Here is a 26,629-nt window from a genome sequence, read left to right as displayed (position 1 = left end):
CTAAACTGGTTTACTTTGGATGGGTGAAAAGAGGGGCATTCTAGGTGCAGGGAGGAAGAAGATTAGACCAGGAAAAGGCACAGGGAGAAGAGGCCTTAACGTCCGCCACGTCTCTACTCACACTAGGATACGGGCTACGTGTCCTGCAGGGGTTATTTCATTTGATCCGTACAATGATCCTGCAAAGCAGATAGTATCATTGCCAATTTTATAAGCAAGGAGGCTGAGGCTCCAGGGGATTGAGCAACTGGCTTAGGTGACCCAGGATTAGGTGGCGGAGCTAAAGACAGCCAACTTCCACAGCACCATGTTGATTCCTCTAGAGCAAAATATAAATATCACCGAGTGTTTTCTTCAGAAAGGGGACTCTTTGTTTTGCTAATAAGTCAAGTGGTGTGGAGCGCAGTACAGGTTGGCTGTCTCTGAGTGCAAGGCTATCCATCTAGAAAGAAGCGAGAAGGCTCGTCGACCAGATGCAAGCACTCTGGGGAAATCATCACTACAGGAGGCAGCCCTGGACCTGGGGAGTAGCTCCAGACCAACAGAAAGGACGAAGAAAAGGGACAGAGACTAAAGAGTCCAGATTAACATCACCCACCCCAGTCTGCTTCAGTTACAAAGAAATGGAAAGAAGCCAGCTGAGGAGAACTTTGCTGTGACAATGACAAACATCCATCCTCAGAGGTGATGGATAAGAGGTAATGACGGTGGGAGCAAACATACTTGGTCTCGTTGGCGCATCGGATCCTGCAACCTTCCTTGGGAATCACCAGGCCCAGGTGCATTCGGAGCCGGCAGTTCGTGGGCCCCGTGTGCGGCCACACGTGAGTTCCTGGGTGCATGACGGAATATTTGATCTGTGCAGAAAATATAACACACCGTTCTTCCACTTATCAAGGTGTGGGGGAACTGCTAAATTAAAGTGACAGTCCAAAATTACTGTCAATTTGGATTAGAGCCTTTTGTAAGGCTCAGAATTAATATCCTCGTCTTTTCTTTGAGAAGGAACTAAAAATAAGTACTCCCATATTCCACAAAGCTATACACTCTGAACACTTTCCACCTTCCATTCTGACATCAACCATATAAAATTGTTTCATTAAAAGAGAATGAAAAGAGAGGCACTCGTTGGGGCAAAGGAAATAACTGTTTCTTTGCAAAAGGCAGCATTCCCTTATTGCTAACAGGTAACTGTATTCCTCCCAGAATGAAAAACACTCTTGGTACCTGTCCTCTTCTGCATCCTGTTGTCTCAGGGAACTTATCTAGTAAAGAACAGGTTTTAGGAACTCCTTTACAGGCGTTTTCATTTTTTCTTCCTAGAACAATGAATGATAAAACCATTGTTAGAAACGAATCACAGGAAAGCTTTAATCCGCCCCGTTTTGACCACAGGTGACTTATATCGTCATATTCACTGTAGGAAAGAGAAGGCTGAGTACACACAAGATGACAGTGTGTCTTGCTCTAATAGACAGCGAGCGGCAGGACAAGGACTAAAATTCCCCACTCACCGGTGGCCTCTTTGACTAAGGATGTCTGATGGACGAGGCGCGGGTTGAATATTTACTTTTCCCCCGCGGCCGGCAGAATCATGGTCCCCTCCCAAGGATGCCCATATCGCAAGCCCAGAAACTTATGAATATGTTATGCCACATGGCGAAGGGAAATAAGGGTTGCAGATGACACCGAGATTTCTAAACAGCGGACCTGAAAATAAGGAGATTATCCTGGATTAACTGGATGGGTCCAGTGTAACCTCAGGGTCCTTACGAAATGTGGCACAGGGAGGCAGAAGAGTCAGTGTCAGAGTAATACGGAATGAGAAAGACCTGACTGGCCAGTCCTGGCTTTGAAGATGGAAAGGGACTATAAGCCAACGAATGTGTGTGTGTGTATGGGGGAGACTCAAGGAGCTGGAGTCTCCACAGGCATGCAGCCTCGATGACACTTTTCTAGCCCAGTGAGACCCACTGTAGACCTCTGACCTTCGGAACTGTGAAGACAATAAATTTGTGTCATTATAAGCCACTAAGTTTGTGGTAATTTTTACAGCGGCCACAGTAAACTAATATACCTGCTATGGAAGGAAAAATAGCTTCTATTTCTAATCTAAAAATGCATTTCTAGGAGTATATGAAAGAGTTACCTAAACATTATATTTAACTGGAATTTAATGTATCTTTCAATGTACAGATCATTCTTTATATGTTGATAAAGAATAGGATTTAAATGAAGGGGAGGAGGTCTTTGGAGATGACGTTTTTCATGAGTGGCTGTGTCAGGAACACAGATTCGGGGACACAGTCTTATGCATTTTCATCATCTACAAAATCGCGTTTGTTTCTTAGGGAAGATGTGCTCGGGAACGTACACAGCATCATTTGCTCTCATGGAGGAGGAAAATGACGGATTTTTTAAAAGATAGAAATAGTTTCATTCCCTATTCAAGATTCCTACAAGAGACTGCTACATCTAGAGCTGAGTTTAATTTTCTTTAACAAATGTTAGTTGTGTCCTAAAATAATCATGTACTGAGAATGACAGTTACAAGAAATGCAACTTAGAGGTATTCTCCTCAAATGGGCCTCGATACTTTGAAAACAGCTTCTATGTCTACATTAGCTTTTTCTAAGTAACCTTTTTGCCTCTTGAGCAAAATGTTAGTTGCTATTCTTAGTTATTAATGGAGTACCTACAATGAGTTGAATAATAAATGTCAGTTTGAATAAACAGATTTCTATGAAAGTATCATAAAGCAATTTTAAGCCCTAGCTTTCCATGCCTTCCCATATGTAAGATCTGGGGACGGCCTGGCAAGACTCCCCAAGTCTGGGTTCTGTGCTGTTCAGGCAGCGGTTACATGAAGGCTGGTGGCTTAAGGAGCTCTCAGAGGTGGCTGTCCTTCCCACAGGCACACGGGTGAGGGCTGAGCATGTGCCCCTTGGAGAACAGGTGTATCTGTCTTACCTGAATGATAGGTAATGAATGGGTAACTTAATGGATGTGTCACTAAAATTGCCACTCAGTCAGGACTGGATTAGCTGGCCATTTAGACACATAAATGTCTTTCTACTCTGTAAACACAGATTCCCTGTAGAGGAAGAAGCTGTGAAGTAGAAGATGGATATTTTGTGAACTGCCATCGGTAGTTTTAACTATTTACATGTGATTGTGAGGGCAGGCTGCAACAACAATTCCATGGTGCTCAAGATGAAAAAGTTTTAGAGACTGGTTGCACGACTATGTGAATATACTTAACACTGCTGAACGTACTCTTAAAAATGGTTACATGGTGTATTAAGGTTATGTGTATTTTGCCACAATTAAAAGTTCTTTTAAAAATAAGCAAAACACTTAAAGTCAAAATGTTGCCTTCAATCAAAATGTTTCTGTTACTTTCTTCCTTGCTTAATACTCTTATATGCCCTATAATTCTTTGCATATTTCAACTTTATCAAAGCACCTATTTTTAGCAGAGACTCTGGTTTCTGGAAATTACCTGGGTTAATAATAGCTATTTGCATGCTATTCTAAAGCATTGTTCTAGGAAGCCCAATAACTTCTATGAAGCATAAGAATGTTAATGGAACCGAGGCATCAGATGAACTGGTCAATGCTTAAGGCCAATACAATTAACTCGTTTTAGTGAAATGTCAATAGATAAAATGAGCATACGGTTCACATATAGTCCTTACTGCTCCATTTGAAAAAATCTTGTTGGCAAAAAGCTGACAGAATCATTTTAAATCATGTGATCTCTTCTCCTGATGGACATTTCCTTGAAAATTTCACTAGAGTACTTTCTCTTATGTGTAAACCACTCTGAAAGCACAACTGAGATAAACGACTGTTTATTTGTCCTTGAATGTAAACCAACTCCTTATCACCCTCTCAATTTATTTTGTGCAGCTCAGGCTGTGCAACATGTGCTGTTTGGTTCTCAGAATGGATTGACTTTCATACAGCTATTGTTAGTCCAGGTTAGCCTGACTTTTCAAGAAGAGAAGTGGAAAGAGCTTTTAAGATAAAATTCAACGCTCCTGATTTTAAGGATACATTGATATATTAATTCATTGAACACACACACATATCAGCTCTCTGTTTATGTGTCCGGGCCCGAGTTCAGCTCAAAGAATATGAGGCTGACTATGAAGCACTCCCTAGTCTCAAAGAGCTCAGGTGCCAGCAATTATTGTCTTGTCACTCTGGTGTGTTATTATCTCTAACAACTCTTACTCGTGGTGATATCATTTTGGCATGCAACGTCATCTCCATTTTATAGAAGCAATGAGTCTCAGGGAAGCTGCTTTTGAAGGCATTGATGAGCACACAGTAGACTCTACAGGTATGCCTACACAGTAGGGATACTCTTTGTAACTTATCAAAATACTAGCATATATATTTATCCAAACACACCTGAGTATACACACACATACACACATATATTTACATGTACACACACATACATAAGCGTTTATATGTCATTTTAAAAAAACAATGAATAAATTTTAACGATTGAGGTTTTTCTGAGCAGTTTCCCGTAAGTCGGGGAATCCTGGGTCTGGGAATCCTGGGTCTGGGAAGTGTCACCAGACTCATGTCCCACTTCCCATAAGCCACTGGCTGCAGAAAACAGTCTAGAAGTCAGGGGCTCACCTTGCTGCCACAGTGTAAACTGGCTCCAGTCGCCCTTCTCCCTAAGGTTTTCATCTTCAGGTAGGAAGAGGCCCTTGGCTTTATCAATCACTGAAAGGCCTTCATCGCGGATCAACTTCCAGTTTCTTTCTAAGGTCTAGAGAGAAGATTCTGGTTTTATTGGACTGAAAATACACCTGATAGAACCTCTTATAATGACCCCCAGCTTTTTGTTTGTCTGATTAAGAAAATAATGACACTTTTACTCTCATTCAACTGCTTATTTCAATTTCCTCTGAGATTTCTTGTCAAAGGTGTAACCCATCTCCATAACCCTCCCCGCACCAAAAAAATTCAACATAGTCTTTTTCAGAACCAAATTCCTTTGCAGCATAAAAATTTCAATAATTCTTAAGAACCTCAGAGAATGATATCCTCCATAATTTGTTTTTAGGTTTGCCTAAAGGTTGTTTTTTTTTTTTAAGTCCAAGAGTTAACGAGTATTGATCTTGCTGAGCATACTGCATCGTGCACTAGCACAGGTGCCACGTGATACTCTAGCATCCCAACTGAAGTACAAATCATGTCCTTCATTCATCTTTTAATAATGGGTCCTCATAAAGATGTCATTCAACATGGTAAATATTAAATTCCATAGACATCAGAGAGTATCCATTGGAACATTGGATGGATTATAAAATGAATAGCAAAACAAAGCAAATAAATGCCCTAGTTTAGAATTCAGCCAAATAAACATATTTTCTTGACTTCTCACTTATGAGGGTGCGTGAGCACCTGATAGAAAATGGGCTGACACCCAGCAGAGCCTTGGAGTGGCCGGGCTGGTGCTAGTAGGTCTGGCGGCAGGAGAAGCAGAGATGAGCTTGCTCTCCCCAGGATTCCTCACTATCGAACTGTGATCATCACTGGGCGGGGCCGCAGATGGCAATGGGGTTGGGGCAGCAGGGAAAAGCAGGTCGGTGCGAGATTTCCACGGGGCCAACCGAGAGGAATTACCATGAAGAGAAAAGCATGCAACTGCTTTCCTACCGTATGAACCAGACTAAGTGGTGCAGATGAACCCAGATTTTGAAACATTAAGAATTTCAAACATTTCTATGTTAAATGGGAAGTAGATGGAACACTTGAGTATATGGGTACACGGATAGGGAGGAACGCAGTAGCTGATTTCAACAAGAATCAAGGACAGGGGACTCATAAGTTATAGAGGAAGATTTTGACACACACAAAAATAAAACAATAATTAACATTCTCAGAAAATGGATCGAGGTGCTTTGCAAACACGGTTCTCTCTCTTTGAATTATTCAAGCAAAGACTGGCTGGCCAATTATTGGCTAGAGCAAAGCCCTTGATAACATGTAAAGTGTTTTTACCAACCTATGCTTTATGAATCTGTGATTCAATGTAGGAAAATCAATAAAGAGCCATGATGACCATATACGTAGATGGCTCCATGAAAGACGGATACTCTCAGATTTGTATGAAAACACAGTGCCAACTTCAGCCAGCCCTAGAGGATACTTTTTATGTTGTATGAAAACATAAGGTTTATTTTAATATTCCAGGGCAAGAGACAGATTTTAAGATTAGATATTGATTTTATACTTCTTTCCCCCCTCATTTCTTTTAGTCTATTGGTTTCTTTTTTTTTTTTTTAACCTATTTCTCATTTAGAAAAAAAAAGTGCAACTCACTGCCAGCATTAATTGTACATAAACACGCTCTTTGAGGCTGAAGCAAATCTGACTGGTTTTCAATGTGAAAATTACATATAAAAACTGTTCTTGGAGTTATTTCTAAACGGAATCTGTTTCTAATCCTAATGTAACAGAAATGTATACATCAATTGGATTCATCAAATGAATCTTTGGCCAACTGTTCGGGACTATGTTAATGTCACACGTTAGAATGTTAAGTTTTCTAGGATTTGACATTTTCAGCGACCGAGAATTACAGCAGTTTGTAAATGGAAATAACACTACTAAAAACAGAATGCCATAAACAGAATGATGTCATTTGTTTCCAAAGACTATTGACATACCAGAGCAATGGAAAAATAATGAAAGTGAGATTTTCGTGGCAAACTTTGGGGGTAAGGACTGGAACCTGGACTTATCACAGGGTAAATGCTGCAGCTGCAAACGCCACCGTTGTGTATCCTCAGGGCAAATGGGAAACGGGTTCAATTTCAGATTTTTTGAGGTATAACTGACATATATGTAAAATATTTAAAGTGTATATCATGGTAATTTTATATACTATACACTGCGAAAGAATTCCCCCCATCTGGTTAACACATCCATCGCCTCATGTATTGATCTTTTGTGTGTGTGAGAACATTTAAATTCACTTTTATATAAGTCACCATGTTTTACATTAGATTCTCAGAATTACTTCATCTTATGGCTGAAAGTTCGTACCCTTTTAACAACTTCCCCCTGTTTCTGCCCCCAGCGCCACCCCCCAGCCCCTGGCAACCACTTTTCTACTCTATTTCTATGAATTAGACTTTTGTGTTTAATTTCACATATAAATGATACCATACAGTATTTGTCTTTCTCTGTCTGACTTATTTCATTTAGCATAATACCCTCTAGACCCATCCATGTTGTCACAAATGGCAAAATTTCATTCTTCTTTATGACTGAGTAATATTCCATTGAGTATATGTACGACTTCTTCTTTATCCAGTCATCTATAGATGGACACTTAGGTTGCTTCCATATCTTGGCTATTGTAAATAATGCTGTAATGAACATAGGGGTACAGATATCTTTTCAAGATCCCATTTTCATTTCCTTTCAAAAAATCCCTAGAAGTGGAATTGCTGGGTCATATGGTAGTTCTATTTTTAATTTTTCTGAGGAACCTCCATACTGTTTTTCATAGCGGCCGCACCAATTCACTGATTTTTTTTACTTCTGTTTCTGTGAAAGCCACCCATTGATTTGTGTCAAAATCTACAGCTGCTCCCATCATCACCTTGCTTTACGCCGGTGCTGGTCATCTACCCATAAATAATTTCAATATGACTTCATCCCAAGTAGGTAATTCATATAGCAAGTCAAAGATTTAATTTCAATCAAGAAATACTCAGAAGCCCTCACTTGGGCAGATTCCCAGGGTGAGAGAATATGATGGTTTTCTCAAGAAGTCCAAGATGACGGAGAGGAAAAAAATGCACCTCAGACATTCACGTCTCCCCTAAAACCCCTAAACTGCCAACACTCCCTGCGGCTATTGTAACTTGTTCAAGTTGCGAGATGAATCTGTTAGATTCTTGTTAGATTGTCACACAGACGAGAGAGGAGAATCACCTCTCTAACACATGAAATTACTTTCCAGATGAGGTTACTGGCGCCTTACAAGCAGGCTCTTCCCCTCTTCCCTCTGGTATTTTACAAGTTTCTTTTGCTTCTTTTGAAAGCCGATTTTAGGAGCATCTTCGGAAGAAGCTAATCATTTGTTACTAAAATAGGACACAAAACCCTAGGGAAGATCTTCAAGTAATTGTATCACTAAGTAAAAAATTTTTAAATTTTACTTAAGAGCAGGCTGCTTTCAAATGTGACATGGCATTCCTGGCCCCTCTCACCAGCTCTCAGCATCCCCAGGGAAGGGCTGCTGAGGTACTTTTCTATGAGCAGTAATGAGTTTTTAAAAACCGTTTTTGTAACCCCACGTTATACAGAGCACACAGCGGCTGGATGACAGACTCATGCTCAAAAGAGCAAATCGGAGAGGGGTACCACTGGGCCCCAACTCGAAACACCTGTGCTACAAGGCCATCAACCCCCTCAGTACTGACCAAGCACTGCATAGATTTCTAGATTACTGTCATTATAAAATAGCCACCCATCTTCTTCTCTTTTGGGTTCAATACTTTGTCATAGAATTTTATAACTGAAAGGATCCACGCTGTTCATCTAGTGGCAGCCTTTTTCACTTCCAGGATGAGAGAATGCCTCGGAGTGGTTAATGAGTCTAACATCTCACAGTCTACTGGCTGGGGATGCTCTGCTTATTCCTAAGGCACCTGTGGGAACAGAGAAGGTCAGGCTGTGGTGGGCCCTGGGGGCCCCGATGGCTCCCACAGACTCCTGTGCAGTGACTTCCTGGCACCTGTCAGGCGTGGCTACTGTGAGGTCCTTGGAGAACAATGTGCTGCCCACATTGAATTAGCCTAAGTCCTATTTACGAGGTCTTCTCCTAAAACTGATTTCTTGCATAAAATCTTTAGAGAAGCAAACTAAAGCCAAATTATGTCTTTTAAACTATTTCCCTTAGTATTTTCATTTGATTAAAAAGTACACATTTTTAATTAAGTTTTTGGGGTGATAACTGACGGGTTAATAAAATCATATAGGTTTCACGTGTACGATTCAATAGTACGTCACATGTATGTTGTATTGTATGTTCACCACTCAAAGTTAAATTTCCTTCTGTCGCCATATATTTACCTTTACCACCTCTGTCCCCGCCTCCCTATGGTAACTACTAATAAATACACATTTTTTTAAAAGTCAAATATTACTATAGGTCTTATAATGAAAGCATTAGTCAACTCTTCCCCAGTCCTGAGTTCCAGCCCAGCTAATTCTTTTAACTATTTCTTCTGATATTCAGCTGCTTATATCTAAATAATGTTTATATTGCTATTTCTTGATATATCAATTCCAGAAATAACTTATAAAGAGGGTAAAATGCTACTCCTTCCTTCAAGAGTCACTAAGATGAAATGTGCTAAAAGTACTTGTGCTGTATATAATTACAACTATGATGATAATGATAAGGATTTTAAGATCTTTTTATTTTGGGTTTCTTGAAATTTCATGGCAATATGCCTCAGCGTAAATGCTGGGGACTCAGCAGTCCCTTCAATACGGAAATACTTCGAGAATAATTTCTCCTCCATTTTATTCCCTGTTCTTCTGGAATTTCTTTTGTTTGTACATTGATCATGTTAAATTGAGCCTCTAATTTTCCTAGCTTTTCTATTTCCCATCTTTGTCTTTTTGTTTTCCTTCTGGGAGAGTTCTTTGACTTTGCTTCCAATACTGCTTTCAAGTCTTACTTTGAAATCACATTTTTTAACTTCTGAGATCCCTGCCTGGGTCTTTGCCTTTTTTTACACAGTATCCTATTCTTTTTTCATTGATACGCCATCTTCTTTTATTGCTCTGGGCATCTTAGAGATATTATCTGCATTTCGCCCACTGCATATTGCTTCTCCCAAGCTACGACTTTCTGTTTGTTCGTTTTGTTCTTTATCTTCTTTCAGGTTGAAAGGTCTCTCCAATGTTTCATGATCCTCGGCTGTTAGTCCCACAAAACTGAGACAGTGATTAGGAGCTTCCTGTGGAAGAGCAGGCCTCTGACTGACCGGCCTCATTGTTGTGTACATCTCAAGCCAGTTTTCCCACTGGGTGCCCTAACCTATCTGTACGGTAAGTCCTCACTTAACATTGCCAATAGGTTCTTGGAAACTGCGACCTTAAGCGAAACGACATAATAAGAAAATCAATTTTACCATAGGCCAACTGATATAAACAGGCGTTCCTACGAGATATTTCTGGCCACAGAAACACCACCAAACTTCTAAATAAAGACCTAAAACACTTCTAATATTAAACACTGAAATAAATGTGTTATACATATATTTAAGAAAGTTGAATAAAAATAAGGAAGAGAATGATTTTCCAACCTGGTTATTCCAGTTCAAGGTCACAGTGGCCGGAGCCTCTCCCAGTGGCTTAGGATTCCAGGTGGGACCCACATTAGACAGGATGTCCTCCCATCACAGGGCCACTCACACACACACACACACACACACACACACACACACACACACACACGCCACCTCACTCAGACGGGACACTGGAGACATGCCAGTCACCTCACATGAGCACCTTTAGGATGCGGGAGGAAACTGAGGGTCTCAGAGAAGAGCCACACGGATGTGGCGAGAACGTGCAAACTCCACACAGAGTGGCCTGCCGAGAACAAAGTTTTTTTTCCTCATCGGCGTTATAATAAAATGATGCTGAACGAGAGGATGTTATTTGAGGACCCGCTGTATAGACAGGGCTGTTCTCTCAGGCCATGCAGTGTCTTTAGATGCCTTTGTACCAGGTGCCTTAAATCCCTTCTCTACAGAGGCCGCTCTGCAGTCACCTACGTTGGTTTCGGCTTCCCTGGATCTGCCAAGTCACAGTCTCCTCTTCTCCACTTTCCAAAAACATGCTGACATTGTTCCTCTGTTACTGTCTCCTTCCTGTTTTTATTTTTTAATTCTATTCGCAGGTTTATACCATTTTTATTCTTTTACGGTCATTTAAGTGAGCTTCACGCGGGAGATGTTAAATGTTCGTGTGCAGTTTTGCTTCGTCCTTTTTCACTCACATCTCTAATAGCTGATGATTTCTGTTTACCTTCTGTTCTCTTAGACTTGAATGACCTTGTAATATATAATTCAACCTTCTAGTGAAGTTTAGAAACAAAACCCTATTAGCTTGCAAAGCCCTTTACTAGTCCTTCAAATGTTTTCAAGTTTCACACGACGCAGACATTAGAGAGAAGAAAATAAATTCTCAGCGCCATATTTCACATTTTGAATCTAACGTTGCTACTCCATCTATTGACTTATCATTTACCTAATCTCTTTTCACCTCTTGGCTTACACACTGTCCTTGTATCACTCAGATGGCATACCCCCAATTCCATGATATGCTCGGATGATGACAAAATTGAGTATGGTGCTCGAAGCTTGACATAAAATCACTTTAATTTTGTCCTAATCAAAACAAAATTCATCTAACTGAGCTTTAAATATTTTTCTCCTATGTAGGAAAATAGGACCGTCCAGAGAAACATTTTTGCTGAGGCAGAGAGAAAACACTGCAGATTGGTAAGTAAGGGGGGCTGCTGAGGAAAGTCGCCAGTGGCATTAGTTTGCAAGGGCTGCCATCACAAAACACCACAGACTGGGTGACTTCAACCACAGAAGTTTATTGTCTCACAGTTCTGGAGGCCAGAAGTCCGAGATCAAGATGCCGGCAGGTTTGGTTTCTTTTGAGCCCTCTCTCCTTGACGTGCAGATGGCCATCTTCTCATTATGTCCTCACATGGTCTTTCCTTGGTGTGCGCGCACCCTCTGTGTGTCCAAATTTCCCTTTCTTATAAGGACACTAGTCACATTGCTTTGGGGTCCACCCTAATGGCCGCATTTTTAACTTAACTACCTCTTCAAAAGCCTTGTCTCCAAATACAGTCACATTCTGAGGTACTGGAGGGACTAGGGCATCAACGTATGAATTTGAGGGGATACAATCAACCCACGACACTAATGCAGATTCAGGGTAGAATCAGCTCTAGCTAAAGAAACGAAACGGCAGATGGACGGGGCTAAGGAATAAATTCATATCGACATGGGAATAAGTAACTTTATAGGAACAAAATAAAACATAGTCATGGAAAAAGGCAGGAACGGCTGTGCTTTTAACACGTCGACAAAACAATACAAGAACTCTCAGAGCTTAGACTGACATACATGAGATTAGGTAAGTAGCTGTGTGTGATTAGCTGTTAAGAAAAAGGACATTTAGAAAACACAGCCATTAGCACTTGAGAAGTCGCAGAGATATGTGTGTACCTCGAAAGCTTCTGACTCTAAATTAAGAGAAGGTGTGCGGGCAAAGGCTACTCTAGGCAAAGTTTGTGCATTTAATTGGAGTTGGAATGAACTGATAACAATGGTGCTTTAGTACAATATTTTTACTTAATTGTCTAAGAGAGTGCTTGTAATAGTTAGGAATTATATATCTGAATTTTTAGAGATAAAATCAGCTTACTTAAATCTTAGCCAAAACACGCCTATACAGTACACTAGGATGATTAGAAAGAATGAATACCCTGAGGGCTGAGGTGAAGTTAGAAAATCAGAACAAACACCACAGTGAGTCTAATGCCTTCGCAGCAAACTTTCTTTGCAATAATTTTAATAAAATCTCTGAGGAAATTAGTAGCATTAAAGGAGTAATCGCTTGCTGGTCCTAATGCATTTTAATTAGATCGGTTTTTCAAGTTGAATATAAAGATAAAAGGAAACATCTGACACTTCTCATTGTGAAAATAAATAAAGACCAGTCAAATGAATGAGCAAAGGCTATTTATTCAGAGCTTGCTATAAGCAAGGGAGTCAGCCACATCACTTGCTTTGCCTGAAAAGTAGGAAAGCTTTATAATGAAAAAAGGGAAGGCTTCAGAAGTGCCCTGATTTGGTAGCTACATGCAGGGAAAGCTGTAAGCGGGCTGACCGGAAACAGGCATCGTATGTGAGTGTATTTGGTTTTCTCTGGTTGGTCCTAAGTTGGAAGCGGGGACAAAAATTAGGGAAGCTGTCAGTGAGTAATCAAGTCCTGGACGCTTTGGGCCAACTGTACAGAAGTTATTGTTTAGCTTCCCGGATTGTCACCAGAGTGCAATCTGGCTGCCTGCAAGTCTGATTCGCAGCAAGCTGGCTACCTGGGTTATTTTATTACAGATAAGAGTTTGGTTTTGCAGGCTGTTTGCTATTGGCTGTGGGGTCAAGGTTGTATTTTTTATGTATGGTCTGGCCATTGTCCGTTTGTATATTCAACCTCTCATTATCTGTACTGAAGGAAAAAGGTAATGTAAGGCACCCAGCACTGGGGCAAGAGATGGAGAGGCTTGGAGAACTGAATTCTGCTCTTTCTAGACCCTGGGAGAAACAGGGTTTCTTTTTCCAGGAGAAAGGACAAAAGATAGTCCAGGTTGGCAGGAGAAATATCAAGCCTGAGGGTTTCTAGGACTCAGAGGGTGAAGGAGACCCACATTTCTCAGATAGGCCACAGCCCAGAACACCAGGGACACCAGTCAACACACTCAGTCAGAAGAACGTAAAAGGAGAGACAAGTGTCCCTTCCCTGCTCTACCTTCTGTGAAGGGTGCTGAGCTGTCCTGAGGGAGCTACGGCTTTGAGCAAAAACCCCAAAGTCTCTAATAAGGGCTGAAAGTCTGATGGGGAGACTTTCTGTGTATATATAAAATAAATCACTTGATCAACAGATAAGCAAATTGTCTATAATATATATGTGCATATGTATATTTAAGACATCGATCTGTGTGTATGCATAGTAAGCCATAGGTTGTAACCTTACTCATCAAAAATTTGGAACTACGAATAAAGTACCAACCTACAAGTACAGTTTGCAATTATTCTAAAATGTCAAACCCTGTACTGTGAGTTCCCAAAGACAGTCACAAGTAAAGCCAATCTTTAGGTATTTTTTTTTTTCCATGTTGATAAATACTAAAAACTCACTGATTTCACTTTGAGAAAGGAAACAATCTTTTAGTCAGAAATAATTCAAAGAATAGCAAATATTTTATCCTTTTGCTCTGCTGCCATAATTGCCATCACATGCAGTCCTATACACTTGGCAGAGTGTCGGCTCTTACTAAGGGCTCACATTTTAAACACACATAGGAACATCCATGATGGTGCATTTTTTGTTTTGTTTTGTTTTGTTTTTGAGCCTTACCAAAAGCTCGTAGGAGAGGAGAAACTGAGGCAATTCTGAGAACAAAACTAATCTGCTTCTAACTGCAGAGCCCCTTTTAAGAAGTTCGCCTTTAAATCATATAACCATCTGGAGTTCTCTGAACTTCCCTTGTCATTTTTATTGACAGTATCATTGGAATCCAAAAAGTTTAAAGTCTGACTTACAAAAATAGGATTAAATTAACATGTTAATCTTAAGTAACCGCTTTCAGCACTTCCTTATACTATAATACTTTCCCATAAAATTGCTAATCCTCTTATTTTACAGCTTAATTCCACTATAAATCTGACATTTTTGCTTCTTTCTCAATCCCTTTCATTTCAAAAGCAGTTCATTCAAATATTTAATCACACAGAAATGTTGAACCACTAGTGTGATTACTGAGTAAGTCTTTTTTGTTCAGGTGATGTTATTCATACACAATGGATTTCTTAATTAATAAATGGCAGAGTCTGAAGGAAAACGACAGAGAGGGTATCATTCTAATCAATCATTCTCGAGCACTGTGTCACACCATTGGCAAAATATTACTGGGCTCTCCTCCAACTGTAATAAAACTGCAATATGAGGAAAGGAAAACTTATCTGCGATGCGATTTGTTTATCTCAGAGTAGCTGCTCTGAAACAGACAAAAATGCGCGAGTTAGGTAGCAGGAAAAATGAGTACAAAAGGGGTATTTTAAACTATGGTTTTCAATGATTCTTGGCTGTTGTGTTTTCAATGTTACTACAGTGGTTTATATGCGGGCATGTTTACATCTAAATTCACCTTGGCATATTATGGATCAAAAAGCTAATCTCAAAAAGGGAAGAGCAAGATTCTTTAAGGCATGGTGGCTTTTCTCTCGCTAGAAGAGATTTCTTTTCTCTTTTCTTTTTATATCCTAGCAAAGACTTTAATCCATTTTTGTTTCAATTTCTATGTTAAATACCCCCAAGGCACTTAGGGCTTTGATATTTGTGATGTGGGCAACAACCTACTCAATTTTAATGAGAATGTGCCTAAAAGAGAAAACTCTACAGAATATTTTTCTCTAAATTGTTTTCATGGAGTTGCAAAGCCTCTTAACACTGCGCCCCCCTCCCCGTCACAGAGTTGCCAAATTGCAAACTGCACAATGAGGGGAAACAATGGCAATTCAATACAAGGGAAAAACACAGATGATGCAATATTGTCCCAGGCCTTTGAGAAAATTGCACTCTACGTGTCCCTGGAACACACAATGAGGATAATTTAAACGAAAATGTGCCATCCACGGTAGTTAATTGTCACCTAAGGGCCAGAATCTGGGTAATTATCCTAAAAGGATTTGGGCCAGACATGGCAGCTAGCAGGTCTAGAAGGCCTCCACTTTCTGATGCTACTGCTTGGGTGATGGGCCATGATTCGTAATACCCAAATCTGTGATTTGAAAATGGAAGAGAATTTTGATGCGTGTTTGTCAACTAAATGGTCCTCGGCCCCAGGTTTCTCACAGCAGGCAACCTCTTGTCACAGTCATTCCTGGCACATGCTCACCTTGAAATAACTCTTTCTTTTTTTCAAAGTCACAAGCAGACATAATGTTAACATTTCTGCAAATAAAGATAAGTTAGCAAAGTAAAGCTAACTTTACAATCACAAAGCACTGAGTTCTAAACACAAAATGTCATGCTCCGAGACTCCACGCTACGGAGGACCCTGTGATGAAGGCCGAGGCCTCGCTCTTCTTCTTCAATAAAGCAGAGCTTAAAAGAGGCGGGGCTGGACTCAAGAAGTTCAAGGAAATAGACTTTTGAAATGAAGAACTTGACTGGCAAACAGGAGAAGGACATAGGGCACGAAAGCAGAGATCAGTTACTTTGGGGGCATAGAAGGGTACCACCCAGGGTTTGGATTAACTTTGAGGACAAGGAGACCTCAGTTCAAAATCCAGTCTTATCACTGTTAAATACAGGACCTTGGGCAAATTTCTTAATTTCGCTAATCGTTACTTTACTTGTGTGTAAGTGGAAGCAATAATACCTGTCTTGCAGAGTTGCTGTGAAGATTAGAAGTATTATATCCAAAAGTGCTCGGCACATTGATTTGCAAATAGGAGGCATTTAATACATGATAGCTATTTTAGTATTTCCATAATATTAACTATTTCAAAATTGGCTTTCCAAGTTATTTTTTAGAAACTAGAAAATATTTTCAGATGAAAACAAGGCAATAAATTAAAATTACAATTCACAATAATTATGATAATTAATACTTATTGTGCACTTTCTGCTCACTTGTTAAATGAACAACATGGCACCAGACAGGAGAGCAGCTTCCTGCTGTTGAGTGGGTCACAAAGGTCAGCCATTGGCGCCTGATAAGTTTCCAGAGAATATCCGACCTAGGCATCATGGGGAGGCCTGCCAGCAACAAGGGACGGTCCCTATCAGCGCACATGCTCAGTAAGGCCCAAGAGTGTCCCTAAGGTGACCTTTCCCTAATTTAAATCACTTCCAGGGGTGATTTAAGATGCTAATGAAGCATGCTACCCATGAAGGCGCATGTAGTCACCCTGCGCATGCGCCAAAAAGAAACCGCCTATGCCTGCGCTGGCGAGGCCCTGGACGAGGATGAGGGATGGCCCCGCCCTTGGAGTGCCCGCGAATAGGCTGTATGCGCAAACCTCAGGGAGCCGCCCCCACTCTCTTCAGGAGTGCGCGCTCCCTTGGCGCGCCAGGCTCTCGCTTTGATAAAACTTTCTCTCTGCAACTGTTTCGCCCCCTCTCTTGATTTCTACCCTGAGAGGGGCAAGGACCTCCGTGCTGGTAGCAGAGCAAGTGCTATTTCCATAGGCAGTTTTCCAGGAAGCAAAATCAAAACCTGAAGAAGCATTGTTCAACATGACATAGCTGGTAAGGGATGGACCAAAAAAAATCAGAGGCAGGCAATGTGGCTATGGAGCTTATTCTGTAAACTGCTTCACTACGTTGCCTCACTGACGGTTATAACTTCATCAACCTCCAGAAACCTGCTAATATACTTGAACTACAATTTATATATCACAGTTTCCCATTTCTTAACAGATTGATCGAGATATAACCTACAATTCACTCAATTCTACAGTTTGGTGTTTTTTAGTGCACTCACAGAGCTGCACGACCATCAACACCATCTAATTCTAGAACATTTTCATCATGGCAAAAAGTAACCCCTTATGCATTAGCAATCGCTCCCCCTCACCCCAACTTTTCAGTCTCTGGCAATTACCAGTACGCTGCTGTCTCTATGCACGTGCCTAAAAGACAGGATAGTTCATATAGATAGAATCATGTAATATGTGGCCTTTGGGTATGGCTTCCTTTCCTTAGCATAATTTTCACGGTTCATCCGTGTTGTACCACGCATCAGCACTTCATTCTCTTTTTGTGTCACTGGGTAGATATACCACATTTTGTTCGTTCATTCATTCATTCATCATTTAGATGAGCACTTAAGATTCTTTCCACTTTTTTTCTATTATGAACACTGTTACCAGCAACTTTCACGTACCGATTTTTTGTGTGGACATACGTTTTCATTTCTCTTGGGTATATACCGAGGAGTAAGTAGAATTGCCGGGCCATGTGGTAACTCTATGTTTAACTTTTTGAGGAAATTCAAACTGTTTTCCAAAGTAGCTGCATCACTCTACATTCCTACCAGCAACGTCTGAGGGTTCCAATCGCTCCACATACTTGCCAAAACCTACTGATGTTCATCTTTGTTACAGCCGTCCTGGCGGATGCTAAGTGGTGTCGCATTGTAGTTCTGTTTTGCATTGCCCTAACGATGAATGATGTTGAGCATCTTCTCTTGTGCTTCTTAGCCATTCATACATCTTTTTTGAATAAATATCTATTCAAATCTTTTTCCCATTTTTAAACTGGGTTATTTGTCTCTGTATTCTTGAGTTATCAGAGTTCTTTATATATTCTGGATGCAAGTCCCTTGTCAGATATATGAGTGATCAGAGTTCTTTATGTATTCTGGATACAAGTCTCCCTTGACAGATGTATGACTTGCAGATATTACCTCTAATTCTGTGGATTTTATTTTCACTTTATCGCTCATGTCCTCTGAAGCACAAAAGTTTAAGTTTTGATGAAACCCAATTTATCTATTCTGTCTCTATTATGCAACGGCAACATCTAGAAAAGAATGTCCTTGTCCCCTGCTTTTGAAATAGCAGGGAGAAAAAATATTTTTCTTCTCTAGGCCTCCCACTCCCATGCAGTAACAGTAAGAGAGAATTTCCTCCACATTTAGGGAAGGCCAAGGAGGATGCCAATTGTGCCAACTGCTTACATGTAAAAAATGCTAAGTAATAAGATTTTTATATCCCTGGGATTTCTGACATACCTATGAAACGATTCGAGAAAAGAAAGTTTATAGAAACTCACACAACGGACCTCATTTTTGAGCATCTATCATGTATCAGATCCTTCTCTAGTCCTGAATAAGGTGGGCGTGGTCGCTGCCATCTTAGAGCATATGATTTCATGAGGCTACAGAGAAGCTATCAGAATACAGTATAAGAAGCTATCAGAATACAGTATATTAAGCGAGCAAAAAGGATGTATAAGGTGCTTTTGGATACATGTAAGAAAGGACCCCTAATTTATCCTCCTAAAAGAAATGACAACTTTCCTAACATCTGAAGGATAACACATGAGTTGGTTATGAAATGGGGGGGAGAGAAGAAACAAGGGAAAAGGTAAAGAAAAAGAGACTATCACAGGGAAGGTCTGGTGGGAAGAGAAATTTCGTCTGAACTGAAGATAGTAAAGGGCAGCGGTAAGAGACAGGACAGCGTAATAAACCTTGTATTTGGGGTGAGGCTGAATCATTGATCCAAACTACAAAGTTGGAAAAGAACATAACCGTGGGATTACATGGTGAGCTAATTTTCACATTGAATGCTAATGTCTCTAGGCAGTTGGAGACAAAATAGAAAAAGCGAGAAGTCTATTTGGGGAGCATAGCTTTGGAAGAAATTTTAACAGCGGCTGAACCAGAGTGGAGAAGGTTGCTTAGAAAATGAATGACGAGAAAGGGAGAACCCAGAGCAGAGAACAATGTTTGGATCTGAGGGCCCCTCCACAGTCAGCGAGGGCCCTGAACACTAGCTCACCTTCCCAGCATCCTCTGTGTCTCTTCCCCCTTCCTAACAGAGCCCTGATTTAGTTCGGGTCTTCACCCCCCCACCAGACAATCCACCGAATTTAGAAGAATCTGACTCTCTCCTGGCTCCAGGGTTGATGTGTTGTTTAAAGAAAATCTCATAACACTCGCCAGTAATTCATCCCGAGTGAAAATGTGACAAATTGGCTTAGACTGAAGGGAAATAGTTTTGCCCCCTGCCTGATGGAGAGCTACACGATTTTTTTCCTGCTGGAAGCTTGTCGCCTCAGCCTGTTGCCAGCTGCTTGGTTTCTCAGACTCCCTCGTAACTGTGAGTGCCTATGCGACATGGTTATGACCAACAGGACAGGGTCTGCTAAGCGGTTTCTAGAAGGCCATTTCGGGCTGGTTCAACAACGTTCGAAGCCTCCGAACATGTTTCAACCCTCCGTTCCGGCTGCTGCTGGCAGCCATCTTGTAGAAAGCAGACACGAAGACAAAGCTGACCAAGGAGGAAGCTCAGAGACAGGAAACCTTCCCCCTGCTCTCACTGTCCCTGACGTCTGCCCTACGGCCGGGCTTCCTTCACAGGAGTCAGTGGATTCCTTATGGTTTAAGTCAGGTTTGAGTGGCATTTCTGCTATTCGAACTTGAAAGCATCCTAAAAGCTACAGGAGGAAAATCAACTTACAAAGAGACCAAGAGAAAAAGATTAGCTGGTGGAAAGAGGATCAGAAGAGCTCAGTGTGATACGATCTGAGACAGGATAGAATTTCACAAAGGAAAGAAGCACCCACAGTGCCACACGTGTTACACTTCCCAAGGTAGATATTTTCCCTGCACTCCTTCTGCTCTGGATACAAAACCTCTTTAAATTAATCTGCATTCACTGTCACCATGCCATGGTTTTCTGATTTACAAAATGTTCAAAGGCTAACTGACAGCAGCCTACTTTGAGACTGGATTATGATGATTACTATGGATTACAATTTGTTTATGATGATTATAAGATGTGTTTTTACAGTGAAATACAGAATAGACATGGTCAAGGAAGGCTTATTTAATGCCAGTTCATTGAAACCACATTGGAACTTTTCTCTTCCCCAAATAGACCAAATTAATCAGTAAAGTCGTAAGTCTCATAGACACATTTCAGTCAAGATGTTCTTTAAAAAAAAAAAAAAATAAAAAATGTAAAACATATATCTAAAGATTGAGAAAACAGTTTAAGAAACCCCCAAACACCTATCACCAGATTCCAAAATTGTCATTGTTCTGTCACTCTTGCTTTTCCCTCCCTGCTCTCCGAGATGAGTGAATGTAGCTACACTGCTGGTGGTAAAAGTAGCCCAGGGGTTCTGCACCTCGGTCACCTGACCCTACTTGAGCGGCAGCGGACTGGGGCGGGCACTTGCTAGACTTGTACTGCTGCCTGCAATCTAGACCAGCACAATGGCTAAACCTAACGCCCCTTCTCAAGGTGGGAAAGTTTGAGTATAAAGGAACAGAAAGAGGAATGGCAGCTGAGGGTAAAGGAATGGATGAATGGCTTATGTAATGAGGGAAGTCCAATATTATATCAACATCTCAAAAGAGGTTCCAGGCAAGAGGTGATATTACCTCTTAGCTCAATTATACCAGATGCCTGAAAGGGTGAAGCTATGCGTGGCTAAGACCTCTCCTACTTTTAGAAACTGACAAGATCCATGAAACTGACAAGACCCACGGAGGCCTGCCAACCCAAGTGGCCTTGCCCTGGTAGATATTTTCATATGATGACGGACTGGACTCATTATTAATGACTGAATGGGAATTCGGAAATGTGCCAGTATCTATTAACTGTTACCATCCTTTTGTTAAAAGGGATCCATCCACTGGGGGGTGGCCAGTGTTATAAGAGGATATAGATTTGGTCTTTGCTCCAGGTTCCTGGCACAGAGCTCCTGAAACCCTTGGAATTTCCTGAATAACAGGAGTGTCTTTTGTCATTCATTAGGAACCCCTTTTGAGCACACTTAACTTTTATGTTAAAGAAGTGACTTAGGATGGGGCCCCTAGACTTCAGGATGGGGGTGGTCACCAAAAAGCCCAAATGATTAGAATGCTGGAACTTTCAGCCTCAGCCACCAACCACTGGGAAGGGAAACAGGTGCTGCAGGTTAAGGTCTATAAAAACTCCCGAACCTCAAGGTTTGATGCGTTTTCGCACTGCTGAAAGCATCCACACACCAAGAGGATGGCATGCCCAGTCCCATGGGGACAGAAGCTCCTGCACTTGGGCCCTTCTAGACCTGCCCTGTGCACCTCTTCATCGAGCTGTTCATCTGTATCCTCTGTAACATCCCTTAAAAAACTAAATAAGTATTTCTGAGTTCTGTGAGCCACTCTAGCATACTAATCAAACCCAAGGAGGGGGTTGTAGGGATCTCCGATTTATAGCTGGTTTGTCAGAAACACAGGTGACAACCTGGACTTGCAACTGGCGTCTAAAATAGGTGCAGTCTCGTGGGACTGAGCCCTTGACCTGCGAACCTGATGCTATCTCCAGGTGGACAGTGTTGGAATGCTGTTAATTTGTAGGACACTCCGTGTTCACTGAGAACTGGAGAACTGCTTGGTGGTACTGGAACACACCACGAAGATATAAAGTCAGCTGCTTAAAAATCAGAGTGTTTTTTCTTATACAAACAATGTACACATGGCAGTTAGAGTCTCAGGTTGAACCACTGAAGCCCATCTAACTCATAATATAGATGACATCTTTCACATTTTGAGTAGAAAACAATACTATTGAAACTATAATGTCTTTCTTTAAGAATAAGAAGGAGCTCACCAAAGCAATAGTAAACTTCTACCAGCCTTTACCAAAATCACCAAGTAGATATCCTTACAGTCTGGATATAATCTATCAATATAAAAGCTTTCAATTTTTTGCTTCTTCTTCTTCTTCTTTTTTTTTTTTTTTTTTTTGCCCTTTGACATTAAGTTGTTAGAACCACTTAGTTTCTCTGCCACCACATTTTCTAAAAAATATTTATGCTTTTTTTTTTTTTAAATTGACTCAGGACTAGTGATTCTTGAAGTATGGTCCAGGGACACCTAGGGGATCCCGAGGTCCTTTGAGGGGGTCTGCAAGATCAAAACTATTTTCTTAATAATACAAGGATGTTATTTGCTCTATTCATGTTCATTCTTTTACGGGTACACAATGGAGCTTTCTAGAAGCTACATAAGGTATGGGTGTTACATACGAAGTAGGTGTGAGAATCCTCTTGTCTTCTATTGGGCCAGACATCCAAGAAATTTGTGAAAATATAAAAGCAATTCCAATCTTCTCACTACACTTACATTTATTGTTTTGAAGAGATAGTTATTTTTTAAAAAGTTATTATATTAATATGTAGACATTCTTACAGTTTGGGTTTAATCTACCAATGGAGTTATTTTTAAAGAATTCATAAATAGTTGTTATATTTTCTTTCAGTTTCAATTTCTGAGAATTATACTGATAGACATAACCAGCACACATACAGACAAACTCTTTGGGGTGCTCAATAATTTTTAACCGTATGAAGGGGTCCTAAAGCTGAAATGTTTGAGAACTGCTCTTCAAGAAATATTCCTCTCTTCGCCATCTCGACTAACTAAACTTTTGGCTAATGGGATGACAAGATATTCTTTATACAATCTTTTTTGCAGATGTCACTGGCTATAAAATCTATCTCCCCGCTGACACGCCTTTCCATGAGAAGCATTCTCTGATTTTGAGAAGGAAAGAGATTACGATTAGGTGAGGCTGAAATCTAAGTTAACACTCACCTTCACTAATTCTGTGTAGCCCGTTTCCCTTGCAGTCCACCATGGCTGGGCTTTCAGTCCATTCACGTTGTAGAGCGAACGCTGCCAAACAGATGCAAAATGTCCCCTCTCGTGCCCAAGCTGGTACCACTTATACGCCTGAAATAACAGAAAAGTCAAACTGCAAATGAAGCGTTTTTAATTTAAAAATTAAAGTCACTAAAAGTAAGTCTTACTTTGTGACATTTAAATAAAGAGCTTGCTAGTCAGATGCCCAAGTCTGTTACACTGGTGAAAATACTGTTATTTGACTGGGTTTCCAATTATGGACTATTATTGTAAATGAATGTGCGCATTTTATTTTCACTCTTAGGTGCTAAGGTCTTTCAACACAGGAGTCATGCTGCACTAACTGGTCCTCACTCAGAGCGTCCAGCACAGGGTCTAGGATGAATTTGTGGAGTAATAAATAATTTAAGACACTAAAGTAGCCTGTATATTTCAACTTTCATTTATTAAATTATATTTTTATGTTTCCTTTAAAAGGAGAATTATGATTTTAATAATTTCTTCAAAGTTATTTGCATTTACCGAATCGGAATGCTAAAGTCGAGAGTATCTTTTCACGTACATGTTCTTTCCATGTCTGCATTTAAGAAGGCGACCCCAAGGTAGCAGAGTGCAAATACTCTATTAAATTAAGTAGACAAAAGGAAATATTATTCTGATTTGGCGTCACTACCAAGAGAGCCCATATTAGATTTTTTTAAAAGGTGGTTTTTGTTCCTTTCCGTTGTTGTTCTGCCATAAGGGATAACATTTGTGGCTGTGGGCTAGCTGTAACATGATACGACTTGCCTCCAAGACTAGTCTTCTCAGGGGACAGCTGGCTGCAGAGTATGCCGCTCCATATGTCTCTTTCAAATGACACCCCAACCATATGCTCTCCTGGTGGCCCTCCCCACGTTTCTGCAGCGTGCACACTCCACTGTCCTTAAATGGAAGACGATCCTAGGGGTACACTCAACAGCATCCCCTCCGTTACTGTAAGCCTGATCTAATGATTACTTTTGAAGAGTGATTTCAAATACACATTTTGATCAATTAAACATAGGCATTTAATATCAAGCAGATCAAGATATCATAAGTATATTATAAGACTCCAGATATACTTTAAATGGAAACTATATTAACTTTTAAAAGCCTTTTAAAATTCGTATTTCAAAATTTCCTTCATTAGGAAAATCAAGCGTGATAGCAACACCGCTTCATATTTTCAGACACATTTTTCAGTTTATTATGTGCTTTTATGTGTGTACTATATTTGATCTTTCTAATAACTGCAAATATCTTCAATTTACAAATGTTGAAACTGAGGTTTAAAAAGGCTAAATATCTTGAACTATATAGCCTAGGGCTCCTGGCGACTTGTTCCACAAATTCTTCTATCTTTGTATCATTAAAAAAAAAAAAGCATAAAAAGTGATCTTATTTAATTACCTTTCTCAATAATGTCTCAAATTAAGAATGTATATACTGGCTCCTCTCATATGTTTTCCATGAAAAACATGTAAGTTGAGGCCATAAAATAGATTTCTTAAAAACCATAAACTTAAAATAGCTAATTGTCTGATTTTTTAAAAAATAACACTTTACCTTTAAAATTAATTTGATATTTTTGTTATTTTTGTCCAATTTAAATTTAGGATTATATTTTTTATATATTTTAGTGTTAAAGTGAACAACAATATTAATTACAACAGATAACTTCTTAAAACTCTTAAAACCTATTATTTTTGAATCATCGGCAATTTATTTTATGGACGAAGCACATCGTTAGAATAGTCAGAAAGAATTATTATAAGAAACCAAAACAGCAAACCTTATAATTCTAGTGGTACGTTAGAAGTCTTAGATTTTAGCCCTGGCTTTAATTCACCTTTTATTCACCTTGCTGGATGCCTAGGCATGTCACTTAGCTTACAATGTCACATTTAAACTATCTGTAAATTCTTTTCTGACACTCAAAGTTGTCCTACCGGACCCTTACTTCTGTACCTCTCTGCCATTTAACTTTTAGGGAAACAAACCATGATGATGATAAATGAGGAATTTAAAAAATCTTTGACGACATTTTCAATGAAAATAAAATCATCTTCAATTACATAGAAGACTCAGTGAATTCGGCCTGATTGCCTTTTTAAAAAATATCTAAGCTACTTTACAGGAAGACTTGTTAGAAAAACAATGATCAAGAATCCTCTGAACATTTCCTTTTATGCTACTAACTAAGGATACTAAAATAGACAGAAAGAACACATGGAGTCACCTTCATAAATGTGTTTACCATACTGCAAATCATTGCCAGGTATGACACATACACACACACACACACAGAGTAATAGTATGTCGAATGATTCTAACTCAGAAAAGCCCAGGCCCCGTCTGGGGAGCAGGCCTGTCACATGTGGCCCCAGCCGGAGCCCGTTATGCTTGGAGCACAGCGTGCCGTGGGGCCCGGGAGACACACCTGTGGCAAGAACGGTTGGTGGCGACTGGCCTGTGGAGGATCGTGAATGTCACCGCTTGAAAACAGAACTCTATTTTTATTTTGCACCATGGAGTTTTTGAGCATAAGATGGCCTGGAAATAAGTTAAGACTAAAGCAAGAAACAACAGCCAGGTGCTTACAGCCATCACTGATGTGCAAGGTAGCAACTGACCACCCTGGGCTACCATGCTGGGGTGACAACGCTGACAGAGCCAGAGGGAGGATGAGATGGATGCCAAAGACCCCAGGAAGCTGACTTCCCAGAATGCATCCGTCACTAGACTGGAAGGAGGAGGAGGCCTGCAGAAGGAGAGGGAGGAGCTAGAGCCGATTCAAGTCTTGAGCCCGGGAAGCTGGCAAGATCATCAAATGAGAGACAGAACTCAGGAAGAAAAATGATTTAGAAGAAGACGAATGAGTTGTCACTGTGACAGCATGTGGTGACACTAAGCAGGCAGCAGACATGCAAATCTGGACTTTGAGTAGGAGATGAGAGCTAGCATGTGGATTTGGGAGTTATGGAAATATTGTAAACAGCTGAGGCTGAATTTCTAAGACTATCATGGTTTGCTTTCCTCCCTCTTCCCGTCCATATGAAACGCACCTGTTAGGAAAATCTTCCTCAGAGGCAATTTTACTGTCAGCCTCTGCAGCACAGAGGCTGTGGGTCTGCTTCTCTTTCAATGCCTGGAGCAGAACTCCGTGCACACAAGCATGGAGGATGGCTGCTTCCCAGTGTGCAAACTTGGAGTATGGCAGTCAATTCACAGATTTGATACCCAATATTAAGCGCATACTAACATGGAGTTTCTACAGGCTTATTTTTGTTCTTTGTAAGCATGAATCCTTGTGAATGTTTTAAATTCAAGAACTGTGCTGTTCCGTGCATATTATTAATAATAATTAAGCTG

The 26,629-nt window shown here is 40.4% G+C and overlaps 1 protein-coding gene across 2 annotated transcripts in view; it reads right to left on the bottom strand.

The window, feature by feature from the left end:
* Window positions 1-26,629, bottom strand: part of ASPH (aspartate beta-hydroxylase) — a 177,561-nt gene that overhangs the window by 12,260 nt on the left and 138,672 nt on the right. For both annotated transcript variants that reach the window (XM_039868860.1, XM_039868861.1), the window contains exons 20-23: window positions 23,189-23,326; window positions 4,660-4,795; window positions 1,228-1,319; window positions 724-857 (exon numbers count right to left, since the gene is read on the bottom strand). In XM_039868860.1, the coding sequence (XP_039724794.1) occupies window positions 724-857; window positions 1,228-1,319; window positions 4,660-4,795; window positions 23,189-23,326 (500 nt within the window). The remainder of the gene's footprint in view (window positions 1-723; window positions 858-1,227; window positions 1,320-4,659; window positions 4,796-23,188; window positions 23,327-26,629) is intronic.

The sequence above is a fragment of the Pteropus medius genome, unplaced genomic scaffold (assembly GCF_902729225.1).
Source record: "Pteropus medius unplaced genomic scaffold, Ma_sr-lr_union100, whole genome shotgun sequence".
NCBI classification, from domain to species: domain Eukaryota; kingdom Metazoa; phylum Chordata; class Mammalia; order Chiroptera; family Pteropodidae; genus Pteropus; species Pteropus medius.
This window is presented reverse-complemented; position numbering and strand designations above follow the sequence as displayed.